Genomic DNA, 24,721 nt, shown 5'->3' with positions numbered 1-24,721 from the left:
AAAGTTCAGTGTTGCTGTTGTTCAGTCACCTAGTTGTGTCTGACTCTGTGTGACCCCATGGACTACAACACACCAGGCTCCCCTGTCTTTTAGGGAAGTTTGCTCAAATTCATGTTCATTGAGTCAGTGATGCTATCTAACCATCTCACCCTCTGCCACCCTCTTCTGTTTTTTGCCTTTAGTCTTTCACAGCATCAGGGTCTTTTCCAATGAGTTGGCTCTTCACATCAGGTGGCCAAAGTATTGGAGCTTCACCATCAGTCCTTCCAAGGAATATTCAGGGTTAATTTCCTTTAGGATTGACTGATTTGATCTCCTTGCAGTTCAAGGGACTCTGAGGAGTCTTCTCCAGTACCACAATTCAAAAACATCAATTTGTTGACACTCAGCCTTCCTTATGGTCCCAATTCTCACTTCTGTACCTGACTGCTGGAAATATCATAGCTTTGACTATACCAACTTTTGTTGGCAAAGTGATGTCTCTGCTTTTGAATACACTGTCTAGGTTTGTTATGGAGCAAGCATCTTTTAATTTCATGGCTGCAGTCACTGTCCATAGTGATTTTAGAGACTAGGAAGATAAACTCTGTCACTGCTTCCACTTTTTTCCTTTCTGTTTGCCATGAAGTGATGGGACCGGATGCTATAATCTTCGTTTTTTGAATTTTCAGTTTTAAGTCAGCTTTTTCACTCTGCTCTTTCATCTTCATCAAGAGGCTTTTTAGTTCCTTTTCACTTTCTGTCATTTAGAGTGGTATCATCTGCATATCTGAGGTTGTTGATATTTTTCCCAGCAATCTTGATTCCAGCTTGTGATTCATCCAGCTCAGCATTTTACACGATGTACTCTGCTATACCTTGTCATACTCCTTTTCCAATTTTGAACCAGTCTATTGTTTCATGTCCAATTCTAACTGTTGCTTCTTGACCCACATACAGGTTTCTTAGGAGACAGGTAAGGTGGTCTGGTATTCCCATCTCTTTAAGAATTTTGCCTTCTTTCACTTCTTTTTCTTGGGGATGGTTTTGGCCACCATCTCCTGTACAGTGTTACAAACCTCTGTACATCGTTCTTTAGGCACTCTGTCTAAGAGATCTAATCCCTTGAATCTATTTGTCACCTCCACTGTATAATCATAAGGGATTTTATTTAGGTCATACCTGAATGACCTAGTGGTTTTCCCTACTTTCTTCAATTTAAGCCTGAATTTTGCAATAAGGAGCTCATGATCTGAGCCACAGTCAGCTCCCAGTCTTGATTTGCTAACTGTATAGAGTTTCTCCATCTTCAGCTGCCAAGAACATAATTTGATTTTGGTACTGACCGTTTGGTGATGTCCATGTGTAGAGTCATCTCTTGGGTTGTTGGGAAATGGTATTTACTAAGACTTTGGCCACCTCATGCGAAGAGTTGACTCATTGGAAAAGACTCTGATGCTGGGAGGGATTGGGGGCAGGAGGAGAAGGGGACGACAGAGGATGAGATGGCTGGATGGCATCACTGACTCGATGGACGTGAGTCTCAGTGAACTCCGGGACTTGGTGATGGACAGGGAGGCCTGGCGTGCTGCGATTCATGGGGTCGCAAAGAGTCGGACACGACTGAACAACTGATCTGATCTGATCTGAAGACCAGTGTGTTCTCTTGGCAAAGCTCTGTTAGCCTTCGCCAGGTTCATTTTGTACTCCAAGGCCAAACTTGCCTGTTCCTCCAGGTATCTTGGCCTTCCCACTTTTGCATTCCAATCCACTATGATGAAAAGGACACCTTTTTTTGGTGTTAGCTGTAGAAGGTCTTAGAGAGCCGGTCAACTTCAGCTTCTTTGGTGTTAGTGGTTGGGGCTTAGACTTGGATTACTATGATATTGAGTGGTTTGCCTTGGACACAAACCGAGATGATTCTGTCATTTTTGAAACTGCACCCAAGTACTGCATTTTGGATTCTTTTGTTGACTATGAGGGCTACTCCATTTCTTGTAAGAAATTGTTGCCCACAGTAGTAGATATAATGGTCATCTGAATTAAATTCACCCATTCCTGTCCATTTTAGTCGGCTGATTCCTAAGATGTCAGTGTTCATTCATGTCATCTCCTGCTTGATCATGTCCAATTTACCTTGCTTTAGGACCTAACATTTCAGGTTCCTGTGCAGTATTGCTGTATACAGCATTCGACTTTACTTTCATTCCCAGACACATCCACAATTGAGCGTCGTTTCCACTTTAGCCCAGCCACTTCATTCTTTCTGAATCTATTAGTAATTGCCCTCTACTCTTCCCTTGTAGCATATTGTATACCTTCTGATCTGGAGACTCATTTTCTAGTGTCATATCTTTTTGCCTTTTCATACTGTTCATGGGGTTCTCAAGGCAAAAATTACCTCAAGGTTTGCCATTTCCTCCTTCAGTGGATCATGTTTTATGAGAACTCTTCACTATAACAATAGCCATTTTGAAAGGGATAACTGAAAGTGACAATTTCACTTTCAGTTCAACCTTTCAAGTGAAAGGTTCTTGTGATGTATGTGTTATATTCAAGATCAAGAGGCTTAGGGAGATAGATTTACGTGATACAGCTACATAACAAGTATACATATATGCTAATCTTTCCAAGTGTACTGTTTAACCAGAGTCCAGAGCCCTACCAGGGAAAGTGAAAATGGCAAGTGAAAAAGATTTTCTTTCTACTCTTCCTCAGCAATTTTCATGCTGAGCTAAAATGCTGCCTGAAGGGTGATCCCACAGAGCATTCAAGCCAGAAGAATAACCTGGATAGAGTTTTGAGATGAAGGAGCAAGGGACAAGTGACCCCAGAAGACTGAACAAGCTGCAAAGGACAGAAGCCTCTGAGAACTGTCCTACAGTTGGGGCCTCCCCACTCCAAATCTTGGCTCTCTGGTTATACTTGCCAGATTGGTTCACTCATCTCTCCAAACACTCTGTCCCATTGGTTCTCATTCCCTCTCTCTCCTGGCAAGTTTGGTACAGAGACCTGGGGATGGCCCATCCCTGGAAACTCCAGGGACTTGTTCCTGGACAGAGAAACTACAGTGTGGTTTGATAGCTTTTCTTGTCTTCCCTTAGATTCTAGGTTTGCAGTCTACCCCAGTGTGGTGTAACTGGCAGGCCCTGAGGAACTGTTGTGCTGAGGACCCATCGACTGTCATGAACCTGATTCTGGAAGCCAAGGTACCATTTTCCTGGGTACTGTTCTCCTTCCTCCTCTTTCTAGATTTGCCCCTCCTTAGCCAGTTAGGTAGACTCCTTTCCATATGTCAAGGTTCACAGTTTTTTCTATAATTACATAACACTCTTTTTTCTCTTTTTTATGCATGTGAAACTTACCAACATTCGGAGAAGTATAAAGAATAAGGCAGTTAACGCTTTTGAACTAACACCCTTGTTTTCATACATGAAATTTCCTACACTGTCCACAGTAGGTACAAAATACATACCCAATGTGGAACTGCTGCACGAGCATCCTCACCTTTACTAAGATGTTACCACATTGTTCTGGTCCAGTTAGTCTCCCACTCACAGTCCGTATTGCTGCATCTTCTTGGCAATTTTGGCATCGTCCAGCTTTTTACTTTCTGCCAATAAGACGGTATCTCATCATTGTTTTAATTTACGTTGTCATGATTACTAATGACCTCAACTACCTTTCCACATGTTTGTTGGACATTGAATGCTGAGTAAATTTTTTCTTTACCCTTTAAGAAGCTGATCTGTATCATAGATCAAAATGTAGATGTGTTTATTCAGGTGCTGACTCATCCAGGGAACCTTTATTGACCACTGCTAGATGATGGTGAAACTAAAGGTCATTCAACTTAGCCTTTGCCTTTGCCTTTGTGCCGCTCATTATTTTGGGAAGGGGGTGGGTAGGGCGAGGGTGGGGGGCAATGTGAGACATATCCCTAGGTGATTGTGATATACCAGGTGACAGAAGCAAGCCCAGACGGTGGTGGTGGCACAGGCAGGGCATCTAATGTAGCCTGAGAGACAAGGGAACATCCTGAAGAAGGTGGCCCCAGGCAGAGTTGTGGGGAGAGCCTTCCACATGCCACCATAGAACACTCAGACGTAGCTCTGAGAATTCCACCGTCTGAAACTTTAATCCAGAGTTCACAAATTGGGGGTGGGGATGCAGGGAGTAGCAAGGGTTGATATCAATGGAATCTAACACCAACGTGTTTATTTGGCCTGTGCAATAGTGGTCTGTGGAATTTTTAGCTTTTCATATTGATTTCATTGCCAGCATTGGAAAATAGGGAGATTTTTCAATTAAAAAAAAATGTTTTTGTAATTTATTTTTTCTGGCTGTGCCACAAAGCATGTGAGAGATAACTTAGTTCCCTGATGAGGAATTGAACCCATGTCCCCTGCAGTGAAAGTGTAGAGTCTTAACCACTGGACCACCAAGGAAGCCCTAAAAATTTTTTTTGAAAATTTTTAAACTCTGGCAGCACGGGGCCTGCACAGTCATATGGCCACAGTCAGAGCTGAGTGGGCTCTGTCTCCTTTGACAGTCCTCTCCGTCCTGCCCACTTCCTTAGTATCTTCCCGGCACCGACACCAAGTGCTTGTGGCTGTATGTCATCTGTTTCTTTTCTATAGTCGAGCTAAGAGGAAAAGGACATCTTTAGCTGCCTACTTGCACCATTTTCAGAACTTACCTTGCCAATTGTAGTCCTTTATGATCCCACTTTAATCCCACAACGAAGTTCCCATCAACACTTCCCAAGCTGTCCTGGGGCTTTGGCAGATTCAGGACTGCTGAGAAAAACCAGGCAAGCGTTGAATGAGTGACAAGGCCTGGATTTTAAATGGGTTGAAGGCATGTGTGTTTCCTTCCAGGAGTATGAGCTGTGTGAGGAGTGGGGCTGCCTCTACCCTATTCCAAGAGAACATTTAATCAACCTACATCAGAAGCATCTCCTCCACCTTCTAGAAAGAGGAGATCATGAAAAGGCTCTGCAGGTAAGCCTCCAACTCTTCCCAGTTTTCTTTGGGGAGGGATTCAAAAGTTGGTCGAATCGGATGGCTCTGTTCCTACTGGATCCCATTCAGAGCACTCACAGTCTCACATCTGCTCCTCCATAAGCTGGTTATAGTCACCCTGCCTGTAAGTGCCAACCTTACATTAGATACCAGGTGGGCAGCTGGGTCCAAGATCCTGCTGATCTCTGGTCCTGTCAAAATCATTTGTGAAGCTGAGGAGTGGTGGAGGGAAAAAAATGAGTGCAGAAAAAGGGTTAATCCAAAGTGAATAAACTGAAAGGTTCTGTTCTCAAACAAAACAAGGCTGGACTAAGAGTTCTTCTACAGGCCTCACCTTTCTCCTCTACCTTCCTCCTGCAACAGCTTCTACAAAGAATTCCCGACCCCACCATGTGCCTTGAGGTCACAGAGCAGTCCCTCGACCAGCACCCTAGCTTGGCCACTTCTCACTTCTTGGCCAACTACCTCACCACCCACTTCTATGGAGAACTGACTGCTGACCGACACCGTGAAATCCAGGCACTGTACATGGGATCCAAGGTCAGGAGGGGAAGGGGCTGTTGGGAAAGCATGCTGGTCCAGCTCCCACTTCAGAACTTGCTCTTCCAGGCACCTGCCTTCCTTGACCTGTGCTATACAAAGTCTTGACCCTAATAGCCCACCATATCCCTTAGAACTTAGCGTTGCCTACTGCTCTGCCTCCAAAGTGAATTTTACAGTCCTCCTAAGTTCTCTTTATGCTTTGCCTGACATCTGCTATATCAAGGCTTCTAAAGTCTGACTATGAATTAGAATCACCTGGACTTTCTAAAAATAGCAGTAGTTGACTCACACTCTAGAGTAATTACAACTGAACTTTTTGGGACAGGACCTGCCTGCTTTCCAGAAGGATTCTGATGTGAAGACTTAAAACTGCTGCTTTAAATCCTTAAAACTACTCTGTGCTAAAGGAAAGGGGTCAATTGTCTATTGAAAGGTTGTTGTTGAATCACGCGAAACCACCAGGATTCTTGGCCCCCAGAGGAGAAGAATTCAATCTGGGGCCAGAGACGAGGCTTGATCACTCAGAGCTTTTGTGTAATAAAGTTTTATTAAAGTATAAAGGAGATAGAGAAAACTTCTGACATAGGCATCAGAAGGGGGCAGAAAGAGTACCCACTTGCTAGTGTTAACAATGAAGTTATATACTCTCCAGTGAATCCAAAGAATGTCTGGAGGTTGTAAAGACCTCATCACACCTACTCCCATAATTTACATTTTAAGATAACAGAAGGTTGAATCCAGAGACTGTCCTTAGGCAAGATACATTATTGTTATATAATCCTAAGCAATGTGGAGAAAGAAAAAAACTGTGTCAGAAGGTTTAATCCAGAGACTGTCCTTAGGCAAGATACATTATTGTTATATAATCCTAAGGAATGTGGAGAAAGAAAAGTTTGTCCTTTCTTCCTCCTTGAGAATTCCAGACCCCTCTCTCCTTGGGAACCCCTAGACTCCCTATCAACCTGCCTAGGAACTGACTCTCTCACTATGCAGTGGGATAACAAGTCCTTACCCTTGATGTGTAACCTAGTAGAAGAAATTACAAGCTAATTTCAGTGGAGTAGTGTTTAGGAAAAGATAAGGCCTTCTAACTCTCTGATGATTGTGGTTGCCTGTCATACTGTCCCCTGAGTATAGAACACACCGCATGAATAGAACCAGTGCTGGTAGAGCCATGAACATGACCACCAGCCTACTTGCTAAGAGTTCAACCACGTAAAATGATCCTAAAGAAGATACACCTGTTTTTCTTTTCTGGCTGTACTGTGCCTGAGTGGAATCTTTGAAGACTGGCAATGATCAGAGCCAGTGAACATATTTCAAGCCCAATGATAACAACCCCTAGGAAGAATTTAGAGTCATCATTCACCTGTAGGACCCTGGAGATGCCAGGTTTAGTTCACCTTCTATTGCTTATTCTAGCAAAGCCTCAGAAGGACAGAACGGTGACTTTAAGGATCAGGAAGAAGTCAATCATGCCTGGTTGGTCTAGGCTGGGGGTTAGGAGACCAGCACCTGTGAGCCAAATCCAGTCCTCTGCCTGCTTTTATAAATCATGTTTTATTGAAACACAAGCATGTACGGTCATTTACCAGTTGAGTAGTTGCCACAAAGACCTTATGGCCTTTGTCTGAATATTTAAAGTCTGAAATATTTACTATCTGAACCTTTCCAGAGACAGTTCCCCTCATCTTGATTGCCACCTGGAGGATTTAGCTAGGAGTCCAGCCTTACTTCCTTTCTAAAAGACTCCCAGCCAGCTGGCCAAGAGCCCATTGGTCCCAGATACCCTTCCCACTTCCCCATGAGAATCTTGACTTTCTTCTGAAGTTCATATCCTGTTTCCTTCACGCTGGGGCTCTCCCCCACTCCCAGGTGCTGCTGACCCTGCCCGAGCAGCACCGGGCCAGCTACGCCCACCTGTCCTCCAGCCCCCTGCTCATGCTGGAGCAGCTGCTCATGAACATGAAGGTGGATTGGGCCGCTGTGGCCGTGCAGACTCTGCGCCAGCTGCTGGCCGGCCAGGAGATTGGCTTCACCACGGACGAGGTGGATGCGCTGCTTTCCAGATACGCGGGAAAAGCCCTGGATTTCCCATACCCTCTGCGGGAGAAACGCTCAGGTAACGGCCAGCGTGCTCAGGGGGAGTTCTATGTGGAGAAGGAAGTACTGTGCTCCATCCTTAGTTTCCATTTCTCTTCTTTTATGGTTTTGAGTTGATAGAGAATGAGAGGATACGCTTCAGGAGAGAGAGCTCTTTTGTATAGGAGAGATCTCAGTCTTGGAGGAAGTGGCAGGCTAACCTGAATGAAATGATGGTGGATAACCGCCATGTGCATAATAACATAAAGGTTCAGAAAACAGAACATGCTGAGAGTGGTGTCTGTCTAGCCTTGGTGCAATGGGCTCTTAAGTGCCATCATTTTGATTTGAGGACTATTCCCAGGGTCACATCAGATGTCACTAGTATGTGAGCTGACTCAGCCTCTAATAGAATGAAGAAAATTAAATAAATGAGGGCTAATGTTCCCAGCCAGCTTTTTTTTTTTCTTACTCCCTACCCTCCAGGACTATCACTTAAATATCTTCCACTTCCCTCTGGACATCTTTAGATTTATTCTGTAAAATCCTAGTGTCTACATCATTTATCTCACATGCCTAACATAGTTTGTTTATTGAGGCATTTGAGAAGCATGCTTATGACTATCTTAGACGCCCTTCTCTCATTCTTTGCATACCTGGTAGAATCATGGGATGACAGTGAAACCAACAGGGCTTTGAACTAAATTCCTAGCAAAACAAGTAAGGTTTGTTTATGGTAGAATGATCTGTCAACACTTTCCTTCCCTGCAGACTCTGTAATTCACCTCCAGGAGATTGTCAGTCAGGTTTCAGACCTCGAGACCTTGTCTAGGTCACCATCAGCCGAGTTCTCTTCTGCTACTGCTCCTGGTAAGAATGAGTTCTGAGAGTTACCCATTTTTCAGTTCAGTCTTGCCTTACTCTGATTTTTTTATTCTTTTGCTGCTTTTTTCATTTCCAGTCACAACATTCTTATTGGTTTTGTTGATTTGTTCCAGCTTTGTATATCCCAGAAAACTCAACATATGAACGATTCTTATTATTTGCAATAGTATATCTATGAAGATTCCACAATGAATTAGCAAATACTGAACCATTGCTCCTAGGGAAAATATGCTTGTATGTGTGTGTATGCTTGTACGTACACAGACGTATATATACGTATATATAACATTTCACATACATTATAATCTCAAACTGAAGACAGTTCATCCCAGTAGATTCTATTTTCTTTATTGTACAAAAGAGAAAAAGAGGCTCAGAGTGTTAAAGTGACTTGCCTGAAGTCACCCCATCCACGAATGCATATTGAGCATTTGGGATTCAAACCCTGTCCAGCCATCCCCAGAAGTGAGCTTCTTGCACTCCCTGCTGCACTGTCCTCTGCTGGCTCCATTCTCTGGTCTGCTCTGTATAAGGAAGCAAAACATGACCTTACTCAACCGTAGATGAGAACCTGCATAATAACAAGCCTGCAACTCCAATTATTCACCACTCTATATGTGTCTACAAAAGCAATGCACATACCGATTTTGAAGTTAAAAGTAGATTTTAACAAGTAGGCCACTTCACAAATACGGAATCTACCAATAAGGAGGATCGACTGTTCAGTTGTCATGTTCATTCTGGCCCAGTCCTGCAGGCAGTTATTTACGCCTGTCACCCACACTGGGTGCAAGGCCTTTGAAGTCTCCTGCCATTTCTCGGTCACCCCTTTTCACCACCCTTCCACTCCAGTCTCCTGACTTTTGCCCAATGGGCTGCACTCAGAAGACGCTCAGCGAGTGTTTGTTTTGCCAACAGTCAGGAGAACAGGCTCCTGGGGAGAGGTCAACAATCCCTCTTCTTTTGGGTGCTGCTAAGAGTCACTGTGTTCCCAGTTCTCTTTTACTGTGACGTGCCAACATCATTCTGCTAGGTACCATACCATCCTTCTCCTTAGATACCATAGAGCAAAGTGGCATTTTGTGGCCCAACTTTGAGAAGGAGCCATGCTTCAGGATAATCAGCAGACCTGACAGAAGGGCTCAGGTATACAGGGATATGAGCAGCTGCACAAATCTGCATAAGGCAGCCTGAGCAGCTTTAGTGTACTTAATTTTTTCTTTATTTTTTATTATACAAAACTTCCAGTACACAAAAGTAGAGAGAATAGTGTAATGAAGTGTCACATACCTATTACTCAGTTGCAATATTTATCATCTGAGTCTGACCATTCTTGTTTCATCTGTACCCCTGTCCCTCTACTGGATTATTCTGAAATAGATCCTAGACATCATACCATTTTGTTCATAAATGAAATAGTGTCTATCTTGGGAGTTCCCTGGTGGTCTAATGGTTAGGGTTCAGGGCTTTCATAGCTATGGCTTGGGTTCAATCCCTGGTCAGCCAACTGAGATCCCACAAGCTGCATGGCATGGCCCCCCGCAAAAAAACCCCAAAAACAGTATATATCTCTGAAAGGTAAGGACATATATAAAACAAAACCGTAACATCATTCTCATACCTAAAACTAAATTAATGATTCCTTATTATTATAAACTATCCAGTCAATATTCAGATTTCCCCAGTAATCTCATGAGGAGTTTTTTTAGAATTGATATTTCTAGAATAAGGATGTAAATAATGTCCACACATGGCATTTGACTAAACTCTCTCTCAATAAGAATCTCTTTTAATCAATAGGTTTCCGTACCCTCTTTTTTCCTCTACCTCTTTTTTTATTTGTGAAGGAAACTGGTTCACTTGTCCCATAGAGCTTCCCACACTCTGGATTTTGTTGACTGTCACCCTGTGGTAATCTGGGTCTCCGTCCCCTCTGTATCCAGTACCCTGTAGATAGATCTAGAAGCTTGATTTGATTCAGGCTCAGTGTCTTTTGGCTAGTATATTTGATAGGCGGTCTTGTGCCTTCCGTCAGGAAATGCACAATGCTCTTTTTTTCTTTAAATCACCAAGTTCAGAAACATGACGTATTTATTTATTGGGCTGTGCCAGGTCTTAGTTGTGGCATGTGGCATCCAGTTCCCTGACCAAGAACTGGACCCAGGCCCCCTGCATTGGGAGCCAAGAGTCTTAGCCACTGGCCCACCAGGGAAGTCCCACACAATGCTCTTTTGGCAATCAGCCATCGATGATCATTAATTGGAGCTGTGATATCAGGAGGCTTTGTAAAATGGTACAATTCTAATTGTCTCCTTCGTTTGTCATTTATCAGCTTGACTGTTAATCACCTTTTACTCTGACTTCTGGCTCTGACTCCCAGGTGTCTCCACTGTACATTCCCCAAGTGTGAGGGAGAGGAACTTCCCCCCGAGTCAGTTGCCACTGGAGTTTGTGCCCCCGGCTACACCCCCTGCCAGGCACCAGTGGGTCCCAGATGAGAGTGAGAGTGTCTGCATGGTCTGCCGCAGGGAGCGCTTCACCATGGTAAGTCTTATCTGTCTCCAGCTTCACCTGTAGGAGAAATGAAAGTTCTCCTTCATGAGCCTGAATTTATAGTCACCTCCTGTCCCCAAGGGAGAGGGTATGTTCAGAAGGTCTAAGGCACTGAGTTTATCTTTGACCTGACCAGGATGTATTTTCTGAGTTCAGACAGAGGGTAGACCGCCCCCACTCTTGAGTAGCCTTAAATTCTAAATCTCTGCCTTTCTTATGAAATAAATGATAAGAGGCAGAGGTATTGCAGAAGGAGTGACCACACATCAGGAAATCTTGTTTCCAGCTCTTGTGTCTTTTGCAATGAGACAGGTGACCTGGTAATGGTTTTCTGTGCTGGAGCCAGAGGACTTCAGTTCTCATTCCAGCCCTACCTCTTACTTGCAATGTGACTATTAATCTTTTCATCTCAGATGCTCACTTGTAAACTGGGGGCAATGATTATTACTTGGTTCATAAACACTATAGTAACACACGTTACCACACTGAGCACAGTACCTGACTGGCATAACAGCTCAGCCCGTGGGAAAATGACGATGGTGTAGTTTCTCTGGGTTTGTTTCCTCCTCTTCTATAAAAAAGGTGTAAAATGTCTATCAACCTCTTACGATGAAATAAGGCAGTATTTGTAAAACACTTGAAAAAAGGACAGTTTTTCATCATCATCAATACCTTGTAGAACTGTGTTCCTCATTGGCTGGGAAAGTCACTTCTTCCCCACTGATTTTTATTCCGTCTTCACATGTTTCCTCCACAGACAGGTAGGGCTTGTCAGAAGCTCTTGCAAAACTGTCCATGGCTTGGGCATGTTTGCCCATCAACTGAGAGATTTTTAAACGTCAGTTTTGTGAAGGCAAGGATTAGTGTGTTCTTTCTCAACAGAGGCCCAAGCACCTGATAGTCTTAGCAAGTCACAGGTGGCTCATTCCAAGGATAAATGGATTGACAGGTTGCTCACAGGTCCGGCCATCTCACTTTCTCTTCCCTACTCCTCTTTCTCTTTCCAATGACACTCCTCAGTTCAACAGGCGTCATCACTGTCGCCGCTGTGGCCGGCTGGTGTGCAGTTCCTGCTCCACCAAGAAAATGGTAGTGGAAGGCTGCCGAGAGAACCCCACCCGCGTGTGTGACCAGTGCTACAGCTACTTCAACCAAGAGTGAGTGTCCCACGGCGGGGCCACTGCAGCTGGTGACCAGTGCCCCCTCCCCCGGGGTCCTGACATACCTACAAGTCTCATGAGGGAGAGCATCTCAAATCTGAGCAGTTACAGAAGGTTTTCTTTCCACATTCACACTGAAATGCCATTAAGCCTGCGGTGTAATGGTCAACCTTGGTCGGAGAGACATCAGAGAGAGGATGTAGGGGTGCGTAGAAGCAGAGAGCAAGTGCGTGCATGATGTTCAGAGATCAGGGCCCTGGGTTCTTTGGCCTGTCCCCTAACTGAGGCCACTGATCTTTGCTTGCCAACACCCTCACCTCTTTTCCAGCCACTCTTGCTTCAGTCAGTCTCAGCTGGACTCAAAACGACACGCTCACCTACTGAATGTTGGGGCCTCACTTACATCAGCTCTCATCAACCTTATCATTCTGGCTTGTTATCCATGACTCAGAGTCCCCACACACTTTCCTACACACAGTTCACCCAGGGACAAATCTCAGAAACTGCTCACGCCACTGGCAAAACAGGTCAAGGGATTTTTGCCGGCTCAGTGTCGCTCAGTTTTTTCCACTACTTCTAGCGGCAAAAGAGGGTAAAACTAAGTGCGTGTGGGCATATGAGCCAAAGCAGCTATCCAAAAGCCAAATTACTTTGACTTCTTTGTGTTTTATGAACAGACCTAAATCGATCTCAAACGCATGTTTGTGTTTCTTTTAACATGAACTTTTTTATCATTGTTTATCATGGTGTTTACTGACCTGATAGAAAGGAAGGTGTGCCTTGCTTATACCACAGTTTCTGTGACCCTGGCATACCACTGTCTCCCTCCCAGTGGGGGTCAGGGAAATTACCCATTTATCTTTCTGCTGAGATTTGAAATGAGCAGTCAATACGGATTCTTTCACTCAGCAATCACTCAGCAGTAATCACTTTTCCCTTGAGGAGTTCCTATTTTGGTGGGAAGATAGCCAAAACACAGAGCACAGAGCCCTTTGGTAAGTGTGGTATGGAGACACACCCAGCTTAGCTCAGTGATCAGGAGGGTTTCCTAGGGGTGTGGCACTTGGCCTAAGCCTCCCTAGAGGATGAAAAGTTGGTGATAAAATAAGTCAAAACAGAGTGTGCCCAAAAGTGGGAATAACACCTGCAAAGTCAGGGATAGGAGAAAATGTGGGTCCTTTGAAAAGTGTAAATAGGTAGGTCATGGGCTAAGGTTCTAGACTCAGAGGCTGGCATCTGAGCTGGGAGGACCTAGGGAATGGCACAATGGCTTGGAGCTTGCTCTTTGGCAGCATGGGCTGGGATTGGTTGATCAGAAGGCTCCTCATGCAGGTGATAGCCTTGGGCTCTGGCCTGTGACATTGGGATTTAGTGGTTAACGGCACCAATTGAACTTGATCAAAGCCTGTGACAGTGTGAATAGGACTTTTATGGGTTGAGCAGAGGTCATGGGTGGTAGGAGATGGTCTCCAGAGGCAGCTCCATGGGGAGCTTTGTCTGCTAACCTGCAAATGTGCAATATTGTACCCCGAGGAGCTATTAAAGAATTTTAAGCAGAAGCATAGCATAATGCATTTTTTGAAAGCTTGCTATAGCTACAAAGTAGAGAATAGATTGGCAGAATCAAGGAGACCATTTGAGAAGCTACTGCAGAGGCAATAGCATTGAGTGATGAGGGCTGTCTCTGAGACAGGGATGAGGAGAGAGATGAGGATATTTAAAGAGGGATTCAGGAGATGGAATGGACAAGAAATGGTAAGTGGTTGGCTGTGACAGGTGAGAGAGAGAGAAGAGTTTTGGATGAGTCCCTGATAATTTCAGTGCAGTAATAGTAAATGTCAGTGCTGTATACCAAGGTCAAGGAGGAGGAGGAATTCGGTTTTCACAGGCATTTCCTTTTCTTTCTCTGTTTCCAGTGTACCAGAGGAGAATCCAGGACAAGCAGAAGGTAAGGCTGACTCACATGCCCTATGACTTCTTTTTTTTGACCATGCTGCCAGGTTTGCAAGAGCTTAGTTTCCCAACCAGGAGTTGAACCTGAGCCCTTGGAGGCGAAAGCACAGAGTCCTAACCACTGGACCGCCTGGGAGCTCCCTCCTTGTGACTTTTCCTTTCTGTGCTCAAGTTAGCCATTCCTTCAGCATATCTGCTGCAACTGACACCCTCAGTGGCAACTCAGTCCAGTAGGCTGACCAAAGAAAATTCTTGGCATTTCTATCAGGCTGTTTCCCTTAAGATTTGTCATCATATTAACTTATCACACTGGCCCATTAGCTTCCAGCATCGAGAATGCCAGTAGCCAAAGAATTGGGTCCTTAACTTTTAGTAGCTTATTTTTCTTGTTTCCCCCTAGGTTCCCCTTGACCACCATCCTGCCTCCCAATGCTCCCTCCCTCCCCTTGGTAATCACCGTTGGTAGTTTGGGCAGGTTGGTTTAGAGCAGCCAGTGGCTCAGCCCTCTGCTGGGGAAGCATGTACCTTTCAGGGCTTCTCACATGAAGCAACAGGGTTTTGTGGCAAATATTGCAACACTCATCCCAGGTCTGTGCCTGGGGAAGAAAGTTTGAGGTACCCAAGGTGATCTCCTGAAGGAAATACAAGGGACCAAAAGGAAAGAAAGAGCCCTAAGATAGCAGGCAGGGATCTGCCAACAGCTCACGCTGCCCACTGGCTGGACTAACTGGGCTGCTGCCAATGAATGACACGTGGATGGTATTTGTCTTCTCAGCCCCAGACAGCTCCAAGAGTGAAAGCCCTCCGTATTCAGCTGTGGTGAGAGTCCCCAAAGCAGCAGAGGTGGAATGGATTTTGGATCTGAACGAGGAGGAAAATGAGCTGGTGCGGAGTGAATTTTACTATGAGCAGGTAATAGCGATAAAATGGATAGTCATTTGAGTTTCTTTATAATGTGTAGTCTGGAGAAGGAAATAGCAGCCCACTCCAGTATTCTTGCCTGGAGAATCCCCATGGACAGAGGAGACTGGCGGGCTACAGTCCACAGAGTCGCCAAGAGTCAGACACGACTGATCAGCTGAAAACACGTACACACGTGATGTATAGTCACATAGCAGGAAACGCAGAGCTGGGCAAACACAGGCTGGTCTTCACTTGCTCACAGTGTAATCACATGGGAGCTAAGGCAAGGAAACCAGTTAAAAGCACAAAATGAGGAACAGCTTGAGAAATACACAGGAGAAAATCAGGAAAGCCTTCGTGGCATTTAAGATGAGCTTGGGAAGTGTGGTAGGAGTTTGACAAGCAGAAGTTTGGATGTCATGAGGGGAGTGAGGATAGGGTAAGGACAAAGATTTCCAAACTAGAACATCCAAGCAAAGACTCGGTGCCCAAAATAGTTGGGGAATTAGAAGTGGTTTAATTTGGAGGAAACATGGGGTGTTAATAGAGGTAAGGTTGAAATGGGCTACGTATGTGTAGGGCCTTACACTCTGCAGTGAGATATATGTACTAGGTAGACATGAGGGGCCATGGAATGTGCTTTAAGAATATTAATTTTAGCAGCACTGTGTCCAGTGGCTTGAAGCAGAGACCTCTCCAGGTAGCTAAATAAGCAAGTCAACTGTTGTCCAAACCAGCATCAAAGAGTACCTGAACTCCTAGTAAACTGGAAAAGAAGGGCCCCTCCGGACATTCCCAAGCAGTAGGTGACACGTGGACACAGCTGCCTTCTTCCCAGTCAGGTGACAAAGCCTAGCAGCCAGAGTATGACTTAGAACTTCCAAAATAGGTTTAGTTCCACTTCTGCTCTGTGGGAGTTTGGCTTCTTCCACCTGAGCTTTTCAAGCTTCCTGAAATGGGTAGAGTTCCTGCCTCCCCGGCTGCCTTTGAAGACCGACCTGGCCCCTGAACTCACGGTGTGCCTCTCTCCTCTTCCGCTCGGGCCAGGCCCCCAGTGCCTCCCTGTGCATTGCCATCCTGAATCTGCACGAGGACAGCGTGTCCTGTGGCCACCAGCTGATCGAGCACTGCTGCAGGCTGTCCCAGGGGCTCACCAACCCCGAGGTGGATGCGGGGCTGCTCACGGACATCATGAAGCAGCTGCTCTTCAGCGCCAAGATGATGTTCGTCAAGGCAGGCCAGAGCCAGGACCTGGCGCTTTGTGACAGGTAAGCGGAAGTGAGTCCCTCTTCTTTCACCTGGTGATCATGAGATGCAAGTTCGATCCCTGGGTCGAACTCCCCCTGGAGAAGGAAGTGACAGCCCACTCCAGTATTCTGGCCTGGCAGGCTATAGTCCATGGGATCGCCAAAGAGTCAGACCCAACTTAGCGACTAAACAACATGTTTATCCAGCTTCTTTTTCTGATCCCACTGTGAGTTTTCACCTCCCCATCCTCTGACAAGACGTGCTGAACTGTTTTGCATCCCGTCTGACGTTGGCAAAATGCCATCACCAGACCACAAGCCGTCCTCCTCACCCTCCCGAGACAGTTCTTCCCTTTCCCTGAGGGGTCCTCAAGGAAGGTTCTCTAGCTATACCCGGTCTGAAAGAAAGACTGGCTAATTTGTAATTAAAATTAATTTAGGGGAACATCTTTAGTCCCTGTGGAACTTTCTGGCTTTTAAAGAAAATGTGTTCTGGGACTTCCTGGCTGTACAGTGGTTAAGAATCCAATCTTCCACCACAGAGGTTGCAGGTTTGATTCCTGCTTGGAGAACTAAGATCCTGCATGCTGCTCAGTGCAACCAAAAATTAAAAAAAAAAAAAGACAAGGAAATGTATCCTTAGCCTTAACCAAAACTCTACCTAGTCTTGATCAAATTGAGAGTGTGGCCTCAGGGAGCTGTGGATGACAGATCTTTGAAGCACACTGTGGACTCGTCTGTCCCTGCATCCCAGGGAGAAACGCGAGTCATAAAATAGAAGTCTCTGTGGAAAGGGGAGGATTCTGCCCCAGGCCCCTGCACAACCTGCTCTGCCTCTGTTAACCTGACATTGAAAACTCCCAGTTTCCAGCTTACCCACCCAAATGTGTGACTCATGTTGTATGTTCCCAGCACTCAGTCCTACCCAGATTTCAGAGCAGAGAGCATAATTTTCTTTGACGTGTCAGGGCTTCAGGCACTTGCCCAGAGTACCAGCCTGCACACTCACCGGGTCACAGAGAGTACAGTGACGCTCAGCTTCACCACTTCCTAGAGCTCTGTAACTTTAGATGACTCTGGGCCTCAGTTTCCTCCTCTGGAAAATGGGGATAATAATGATATTTATTCTATATGGCTGTTATAAGGATAAAGTGTGAGTACTATAACCATATAAAGGGCTAAGAACTGGGCCTGTGTACTCCAAAAATGTCAGTTTTATTCATATTAACAAACACCCGAAGGTTGAGAAAGGCAGAAAGAAGTGGGACAGAAAGTAGAAGGAAATATGTAGGAGTTAATTTTACTCCTTGATCAAGAGACAAAGGTGTCTATATCATTTTTCAAGTTGACAAAAAAAGAGGAATATAATATGTTAAATACAGTTTTTTAAATAACCATGTAAAGAACCAAAACTATACCAATTTATCAGAAATGGGGGAGAAGAGAAGGAAAGAACAGAAACCATCCCATATAGCAAAAGGCAGAGTTAATGGCAAAAATCTTGAGATGTCTGAATATTTCTCAAATATCGGAAATGTAAATGAAATACAGTCTTATTAAGAGAAAAAAGATACTCAGATTGTGGGGAGGCAGAACAAATTTAATAGTAAGTCCTAAACTTCCTTCAAAATCCAGTACAGATGGAGGCAATATCCACTTTGGACTAAGCAAGCAGAAATTAAGGAGGGCCTTGCTTCAGGAGGATTCTCATCCACCCCCAGGTGTCTTGGGCTTGCTGGCCCCGTAACAGCAGTGGTTTCAAATTGCACATTCTTTCCGCCCAACCCTGGAGTCCTCACATTAGCTGCATTTGTACCCAGTTGCTGACAACAATAGATTCATCTCTCGGGTATTGAGAACTCCTGGTTTGCAGAGTATTTTTCCACTGTTTTAAATACCTTCTTCCAGTACACAAATTGTTGTCGTTCAGTTGCTAAGCTATGTCCAACTTTTTGCAACCCCATGGACTGCAGCACGCCAGACTTCCCTGTCCTTCACTGTCTCCCAGAGTTTGCTCAGACTCCTGTCCATTGAGTCGGTGATGCCATCCAACCATCTCATCTTCTGTCATCCCCTTTTCCTCCTGCCCTCGGTCTTTCCCAGTACCAGGGTCTTTTCCAGTGAGTCGGCGCTTCACATCAGGTGGCCAAAGTATTGGAGCTTCAGCTTCAGTATCAGTCTTTCCAATGACTATTGATTTCCTTTAGGATTGACTGGTTTAATCTCCTTGCAGTCCAAGGGACGCTCAAGAGTCTATAGACAAATAATGTTTAAAGACAGAAGCTCAAACCACCTATTACACGTATCTAGTCGGAAAAGGCATGGCGACCCACTCCAGTACTCTTGCCTGGAAAATCCCATGGGCGGAGGAGCCTGGTAGGCTGCAGTCCATGGGGTCGCTAAGAGTCGGACACGACTGAGCAACTTCACTTTCACTCTTCACTTTCATGCATTGGAGAAGGAAATGGCAACCCACTCCAGTGTTCTTGGCTGGAGAATCCCAGGGACGGAGAAGCCTGGTGGGCTGCCGTCTATGGGGTCACACAGAGTCAGACACGACTGCAGCGACTTAGCAGCAGCAGCAGCAGCAGTACATGATAATACCAAACTTGCTTTTACACACTGTAACGTCCCCTGCCCTACCCTGACTCGTTGAGACTCACTCATGTGCTGAATCCCTTTCCAGGGAAATCAGTGGACAAGTCAGGATCCATGGAAGGGTTTTGATAGAATCTGATGCAAGAGTCAAGAACCTTGAGTGTAGGCCTGTCTCAGGTAGGACCACACAGAATGATCCCAGACAGCTTTCTGGAGTCTGTCTTTAAAAGGTTTTTGCAATCACCAGATATTCGGAGTAAGATCAGAGGCAGCAGTCCTAGTAACAGTATCCATCCTTGACCCAGATAGAGGATGTCAAGTCCAGGGCACGAGAATCCAAAAGGCCAGGAGGCCCCTGCCCAGCAGCACTCCAGAGGATGGTAGTGCTGTGACCTCCATACTGACTGGAGGTGCAGACCCCTGATACAGTCTGTATGCGCTCTCCCAAATAGGCTTCCAGAGAACCAAAAAGCAATGGGTAGCCTGTGAGCTCCTAACATTCAATGTAAAGGCCTTGCCTCAAATAGACCTGAGTGTTCCAGAACGTCCCTACTCCACGTATTGATAGCTAACATTTAATGAGTTCCTGAAAGCTTCCTTGGGGGGGCTTCCCTGGTGGCACAGATGGTAAAGAATCTGCCTGCAGTGCAGGAGACCTGGGTTCGATCCCTGGGTTGGGAAGATCCCTTGGAGAAGGAAATAGCAACCCACTCCAGTATTCTTGCCTGGAGAATTCCATGGACAGAAACCTGGCAGGCTACAGTCCATAGGGTCACAAAGAGTTGGACACCACTGATCGACTAACACTACAACTACTGCAATCTACTGCAAAGCTCCAGATACCATCCTAAGTCTTTTCCTTCAGTTATTTCATTTTATCCTTAAAACCCCCTGTTATATCCATTTCACAGATGAGTAGATTGAGGCAGAGAAAGGTTAGCTAACTTGCCTAAGATCATAGAGCCACCAAGAGATAAAGTTGAGAATCAGAACGTCTGACTCCAGCACCTATTCGCCCATGTACCTCCCAATTCTCATGATCCCAGTTCACATTAAAAATGAAATAGGGAACCTTGAAGCAGCACTGTTGCTGGGAGGACCCTGGGGAGCCTCACTGCCATGCCCTTTTCCTCCTGGTAGCTACATCAGCAAGGTCGATGTGCTGAATATTTTAGTTGCTGCTGCCTATCGCCACGTGCCATCTCTGGATCAGATCTTGCAACCAGCTGCGGTAACCAGGCTCAGGAACCAGCTCTTGGAAGCTGAGTACTACCAACTGGGTGTTGAGGTGAGGCACAGAGCTGATGTCTGCCCCAGTGAGTTACTTCCTCCTCTTTTCCTTGGCCATGGAGAGTGTCTAGGGCATGACAGTTTGCCAGTGTGGGAGTCATGGCAGGTGGGGTGGGGTGGGGTAGGGGAGATGATTGACAACCAGGGGATAGTGTCAGTCTTTGGGACCCTCAGGCCTGGCTGCAAGTCCTCTTCCCTAAAAGGAGCGGTTTTTCCTCCAGGTCTCCACAAAGACTGGCCTTGATCCCACCGGGGCATGGCATGCTTGGGGCATGGCCTGCCTCAAAGCTGGGAACCTCACTGCTGCACGGGAGAAGTTCAGCCGCTGCCTGAAGCCCCCTTTCGACCTCAATCAGCTGAGTCATGGCTCAAGACTGGTACAGGAGGTGGTTGAGTACCTGGAGTCCACAGCGAGGCCACTCCTATCTGTGGTAAGAGCGCAGCAGGCACAGGCTGGGCTCAGGGGAACAGCGAGGCCCCAGAGCAGTAACGGCCTGGGAAGAAGATCAGCTTCCGTCCCAATGACAGTGCAGCCCTGGCCCAGAGCTGTCCAGTTTGGATTTCCTTCTTTCCAGTGTATGTGGTTCCTTTTCCAAGAAAGTCGCCTAGTCATGTCCTACACTTCATGACCCATGGACCTGCTGCATGCCAGGCTTCCCTGTCCCTCACCATCTGTGTGATTAGATAAGTCATAAACAGTCAAATTTCCAACAACAAAAAGAATTATTTTAAAGACATGAAAATCACATATAATCCCATATCCAGACTTAAGCCGTATTTGGATTTTGGCGACTTTTCTTCGTTATGTTTCTGAATTAAATTGCTGCTGTACAGTATATAGGGTTCCACAGGTGGTGCCAGTGGTAAAGAACCTGCCTGCCAATGCAGGAGATGCGGGTTCAGCCCCTGGGTCAGGAAGATCCCCTGGAGGAGGGCCTGGCAAGCCACTCCAGTATTCTTGCCTACAGAATCCCCCATGGACAGAGGAATCTGGCGGGCTACAGTCCATAGGGTCACAAAGAGTCAGACACGACCGAAGTGACTTAGCGCAGCATGGCATACGGTTTATAATGTGTAGAATTTTATATCCTGCCTGTTTTCTACCCTTAACACTATACAAGAGAGCATTTTTCCATATTGTTAAGTGTTTTTTGAAAGCAGCGTTTCCAGAGGCTGCTGAGAACTCTCTGGGTCCCTTGTTCCCTCTCTGTCCTCTCTTGGCAGCAAGATGATGACTTCTTGGCCACCTTGAAAGAGCTGGAAGCAACCCTCCGGACCCAGAGCCTCTCTCTGGAAGTGATTCCTGAAGGGAAGATCCTGAACAACACCTACTACCAAGAATGCCTCTTCTACCTGCACAGCTACAGCACCCACCTGGCCATCATCAGCTTCTACGTGAGGCACAGCTGCCTGCGGGAGGCCCTGCTGCACCTGCTACACACGGTGGGACCCCAGACACCTCGCATGCAGTGCCTGCCTTGCCCCCCTGGCTTGGCCTGCCCAGCTTCCGGGAGCAATAACCCCCCTTAACGCTACCCCAGGGTTCAGCTGTAGGATCATCTCAGGCAGAGTCAAGTCCAAATGGCAAATTCTAGGGATTTCCCTGGCGGTCCAGTGGTTGGGACTCTGCACTTTCACTGCCGAGGACCCAGGTTCAATCCTTGTTCAGGGAACTAGGATCCTGTGAGTTGTGTGGCACGACCAAAAAAAAAAAAAACCACAAATGGCAAATTCTCTCTACACAAATCATGTTTGGACGAGCATGTAAAAGTCTTAACCTGGATCCCAGATTGCCCTTGTCACTGGCAATGACACACTTCATCCCTTCTCCCAGAACATACAGCAGAACTAAATAATAGCTGAGAATGTGGGCTCTGGAACAAGATGTTTGGTATGCGTGGTGTGACCTTGGGCAAATTGCTTAACTTCTGTTTCCACACACTTCCCACCTGCCCTGGACTATGTCCTGCTGCTAACCCAACTGCGCATCCACTCTGAGTTGTCATCACAAAGCCCAGGAGGCACCCTAAGACACAGATCCTAAGTTTGGCCCCAAGCATCTTACGGGAGGAGAGAGTATGCTCTCCTTTCTTCCTCTGACGTCTTCTGCTCTCCTCTCACAGGAGGCAAAGGTGAAGTGTGTGATTTCCTTGGAGCGATTCTTAAGCCAAGTCAAAACTCCATTTCACCATGACTCTTTGACCTTCTCTTTTTTTATCTGAATGTCCCATGAAGTTTTTCTGAGGGAAAAACTGATTCATAGCAAATTTCATATAAAATTAAAGAAACTTGAGTTTTACTTTAATTTTAGTCTGCTGCCCTCATCCAAAATGGTAGCCAGTGCAAGTTTACAAATAGACATACCTTCTCGAATATCTCCAAGTGAGTCAGCAGTACAGAGTCCTGGTAACCCCACCCTTACAGGGTGTTGGAGACGCAGGTTTGATCCCTGGGTCAGGAAGATCCCCTGGAGGAGGAGATGGCAACCCAATCCAGTTTTCTTGCCTGAAAAATCCCATGGACAGAGGAGCCTGGCAGTTTACAGTCCATGGGGTCGCAAAGAGTCAGACATGAATGAGCACACACACACAGGACACAAAAGGGAGATGTTTTCACTCCTGCCTTAGCTACTGTGTCTTAACCGGGTGTCAAGAATATTGTAAAAGTTATGTTATTTGGTCTTCAATTGCTAATTGTCTGTTCAGTTTCCAAATGAGTTTTGAGATAAAGCTGCTTTACCTCACCCAGTTCTGTTTCTTCTGATGACCAGTCCAGAGAGTTAAGCTGCTTACCTACTTATCTTGGTAAAAGCTGATGACAGCTTTGCCCCTGCTTCTTCTTTCTGTCTCCTGTAATCACAACTACCCTTGAAGTGGACTATCTTACCTTCTCAAGCAGGTGGAGAACAACAGAAAAAAAAAAACATTGTGAAAACTACAACTGAATGCCTAGAGCATGGAAGATGCTCATTCCCTGCCTTTCATCCCTGAGAGAGCTTTCTAAAACATAGTACATGTTATTTATGGTATTCATAATTCATGTGATTCCTCTCTCTAAAAGGCCTTCGGTGGATCCCCATGGCTCTAAGATGAAGTCCACGTTCTTTAGCATGAATGCAGAACACAATAGGATCAGGTCCTCTTATTTCTCCAGTTTACTTTCACCACAAGTCCTATCTATGATCTGTATTCCAGACTTGCCAGATTGCTTAAATTTTCCTAATAGTACCATGCCCTTTCTTAGCTCCAGGAATCTGCATTGCTGTTTCCCCTCCCTAGGATGCCCTGCCCCTCCTTGTTTTCTTGGAGAACTCCTGTTTGTCCTTCTAGACCCTCTCTGTTGAGCATTCACCTCTTCCTATATACCACCTCTGTGCCTAGAACCTAGGTTTCTTATTGCTTTTATCCCAGTGGATTGCAGCTATTTCTTTACAACTGTGTCTTCCCATCTGGACCGAGAAGGCCCTTACTTCCCTTACCTGCTGTCTTCAGCCACCTGTCCTAATGCCAGTGAATGAGTGGATGAAATGAAAGTTCTTAAGGGGTTGCTCTTCTGAGATATTGTACCTTTCCAGTGCAGCTGATCTCCCTACTTCTTAAAGTGTGTCCTACAACTTTTAGGTTAGGTCTGAGTGTTCAGGAAGAGCCAAAATTGGGAAAGAAGCCACTCGCCCACTGTGGATGTTCTAAAGCCCAGATCCTCTCCACTTCTAAACAGCTTGTGCCCAGTGCTTCAAGGCCAGCATGGTTGTACGGCCACGAGTTTATAGCTGTCCTTCACTTCTCATCACTTACTCATCTAAAGTCTAAATGGCCAAATGATTTTCTTTTCTATGACTATGCAATGAGGGGGTATGATTCAGGGTCTCTGAACCACAGATGAGCTTCAGAATTGAGTAGATTAGTGAGTGTGTACACTTTCCTGATAAGATCCATGATATTTATCATTTATTCATTCACCCAAAAAATAGTTATTAAATGGCCAAGGACTATTCTGGGCACCAGAAGTACAACAGTGAAGAAAAAAAAAGGCAAACCAAAAAAAAATCTACTTTTATAAAACTTACATTATACTAGGGAGAGAGACAATAAACAAGATAAAATATATAGTGTAGGTGACAAGTAATAAGAATAAAGTAGAGGAGAGGGAAGAGGCGAATTGTACAATTGTAGACAGGATGTTTGGACAGGTGACATCTGAGCGAAGGCTTAAAGTAGGTGGGGAATGAACCATGTAGACTGTGGAAGAAGCACAGTCCAGGTGGATGGAGTCACAAGGGCAAAGCCAGGGTGGCTTAAGCAGAGTGAGCTGGGGAAAGGGTGGTAGCAGGTAAGGTCAGAAACCTAATAGGGCCCAGATCATATAGGGCCTTGCAGACATTATGAGGACTTGAGCTTTGTGCTGCATGAGAAGGAAAACCTTTGGAAGATTTTGAGCAGAGAAATAATGTGATCTAACTTATGTTTTTAACCAAATCACTTGGGTTGATTGACGTTAGTCAAAA

At 45.6% G+C, this 24,721-nt stretch overlaps 1 protein-coding gene across 3 annotated transcripts in view; it reads left to right on the top strand.

The window, feature by feature from the left end:
• ZFYVE26 (zinc finger FYVE-type containing 26) overlaps positions 1 to 24,721 on the top strand; it is a 68,042-nt gene that overhangs the window by 33,270 nt on the left and 10,051 nt on the right. For all 3 annotated transcript variants that reach the window (XM_024997474.2, XM_005211968.5, NM_001205789.1), the window contains 13 exons: positions 3,084 to 3,188; positions 4,860 to 4,982; positions 5,367 to 5,543; positions 7,422 to 7,668; positions 8,400 to 8,498; positions 10,894 to 11,057; positions 12,087 to 12,223; positions 14,143 to 14,174; positions 14,955 to 15,091; positions 16,130 to 16,350; positions 20,068 to 20,215; positions 20,439 to 20,648; positions 21,442 to 21,660. In XM_024997474.2, the coding sequence (XP_024853242.2) occupies positions 3,084 to 3,188; positions 4,860 to 4,982; positions 5,367 to 5,543; positions 7,422 to 7,668; positions 8,400 to 8,498; positions 10,894 to 11,057; positions 12,087 to 12,223; positions 14,143 to 14,174; positions 14,955 to 15,091; positions 16,130 to 16,350; positions 20,068 to 20,215; positions 20,439 to 20,648; positions 21,442 to 21,660 (2,019 nt within the window). The remainder of the gene's footprint in view (positions 1 to 3,083; positions 3,189 to 4,859; positions 4,983 to 5,366; positions 5,544 to 7,421; positions 7,669 to 8,399; positions 8,499 to 10,893; positions 11,058 to 12,086; positions 12,224 to 14,142; positions 14,175 to 14,954; positions 15,092 to 16,129; positions 16,351 to 20,067; positions 20,216 to 20,438; positions 20,649 to 21,441; positions 21,661 to 24,721) is intronic.

The sequence above is a fragment of the Bos taurus genome, chromosome 10 (assembly GCF_002263795.3).
Source record: "Bos taurus isolate L1 Dominette 01449 registration number 42190680 breed Hereford chromosome 10, ARS-UCD2.0, whole genome shotgun sequence".
NCBI lineage: Eukaryota > Metazoa > Chordata > Mammalia > Artiodactyla > Bovidae > Bos > Bos taurus.
The sequence above is the reverse complement of the archived record's forward strand: the minus strand, read 5'-3'. Positions and strand labels throughout refer to the sequence as shown.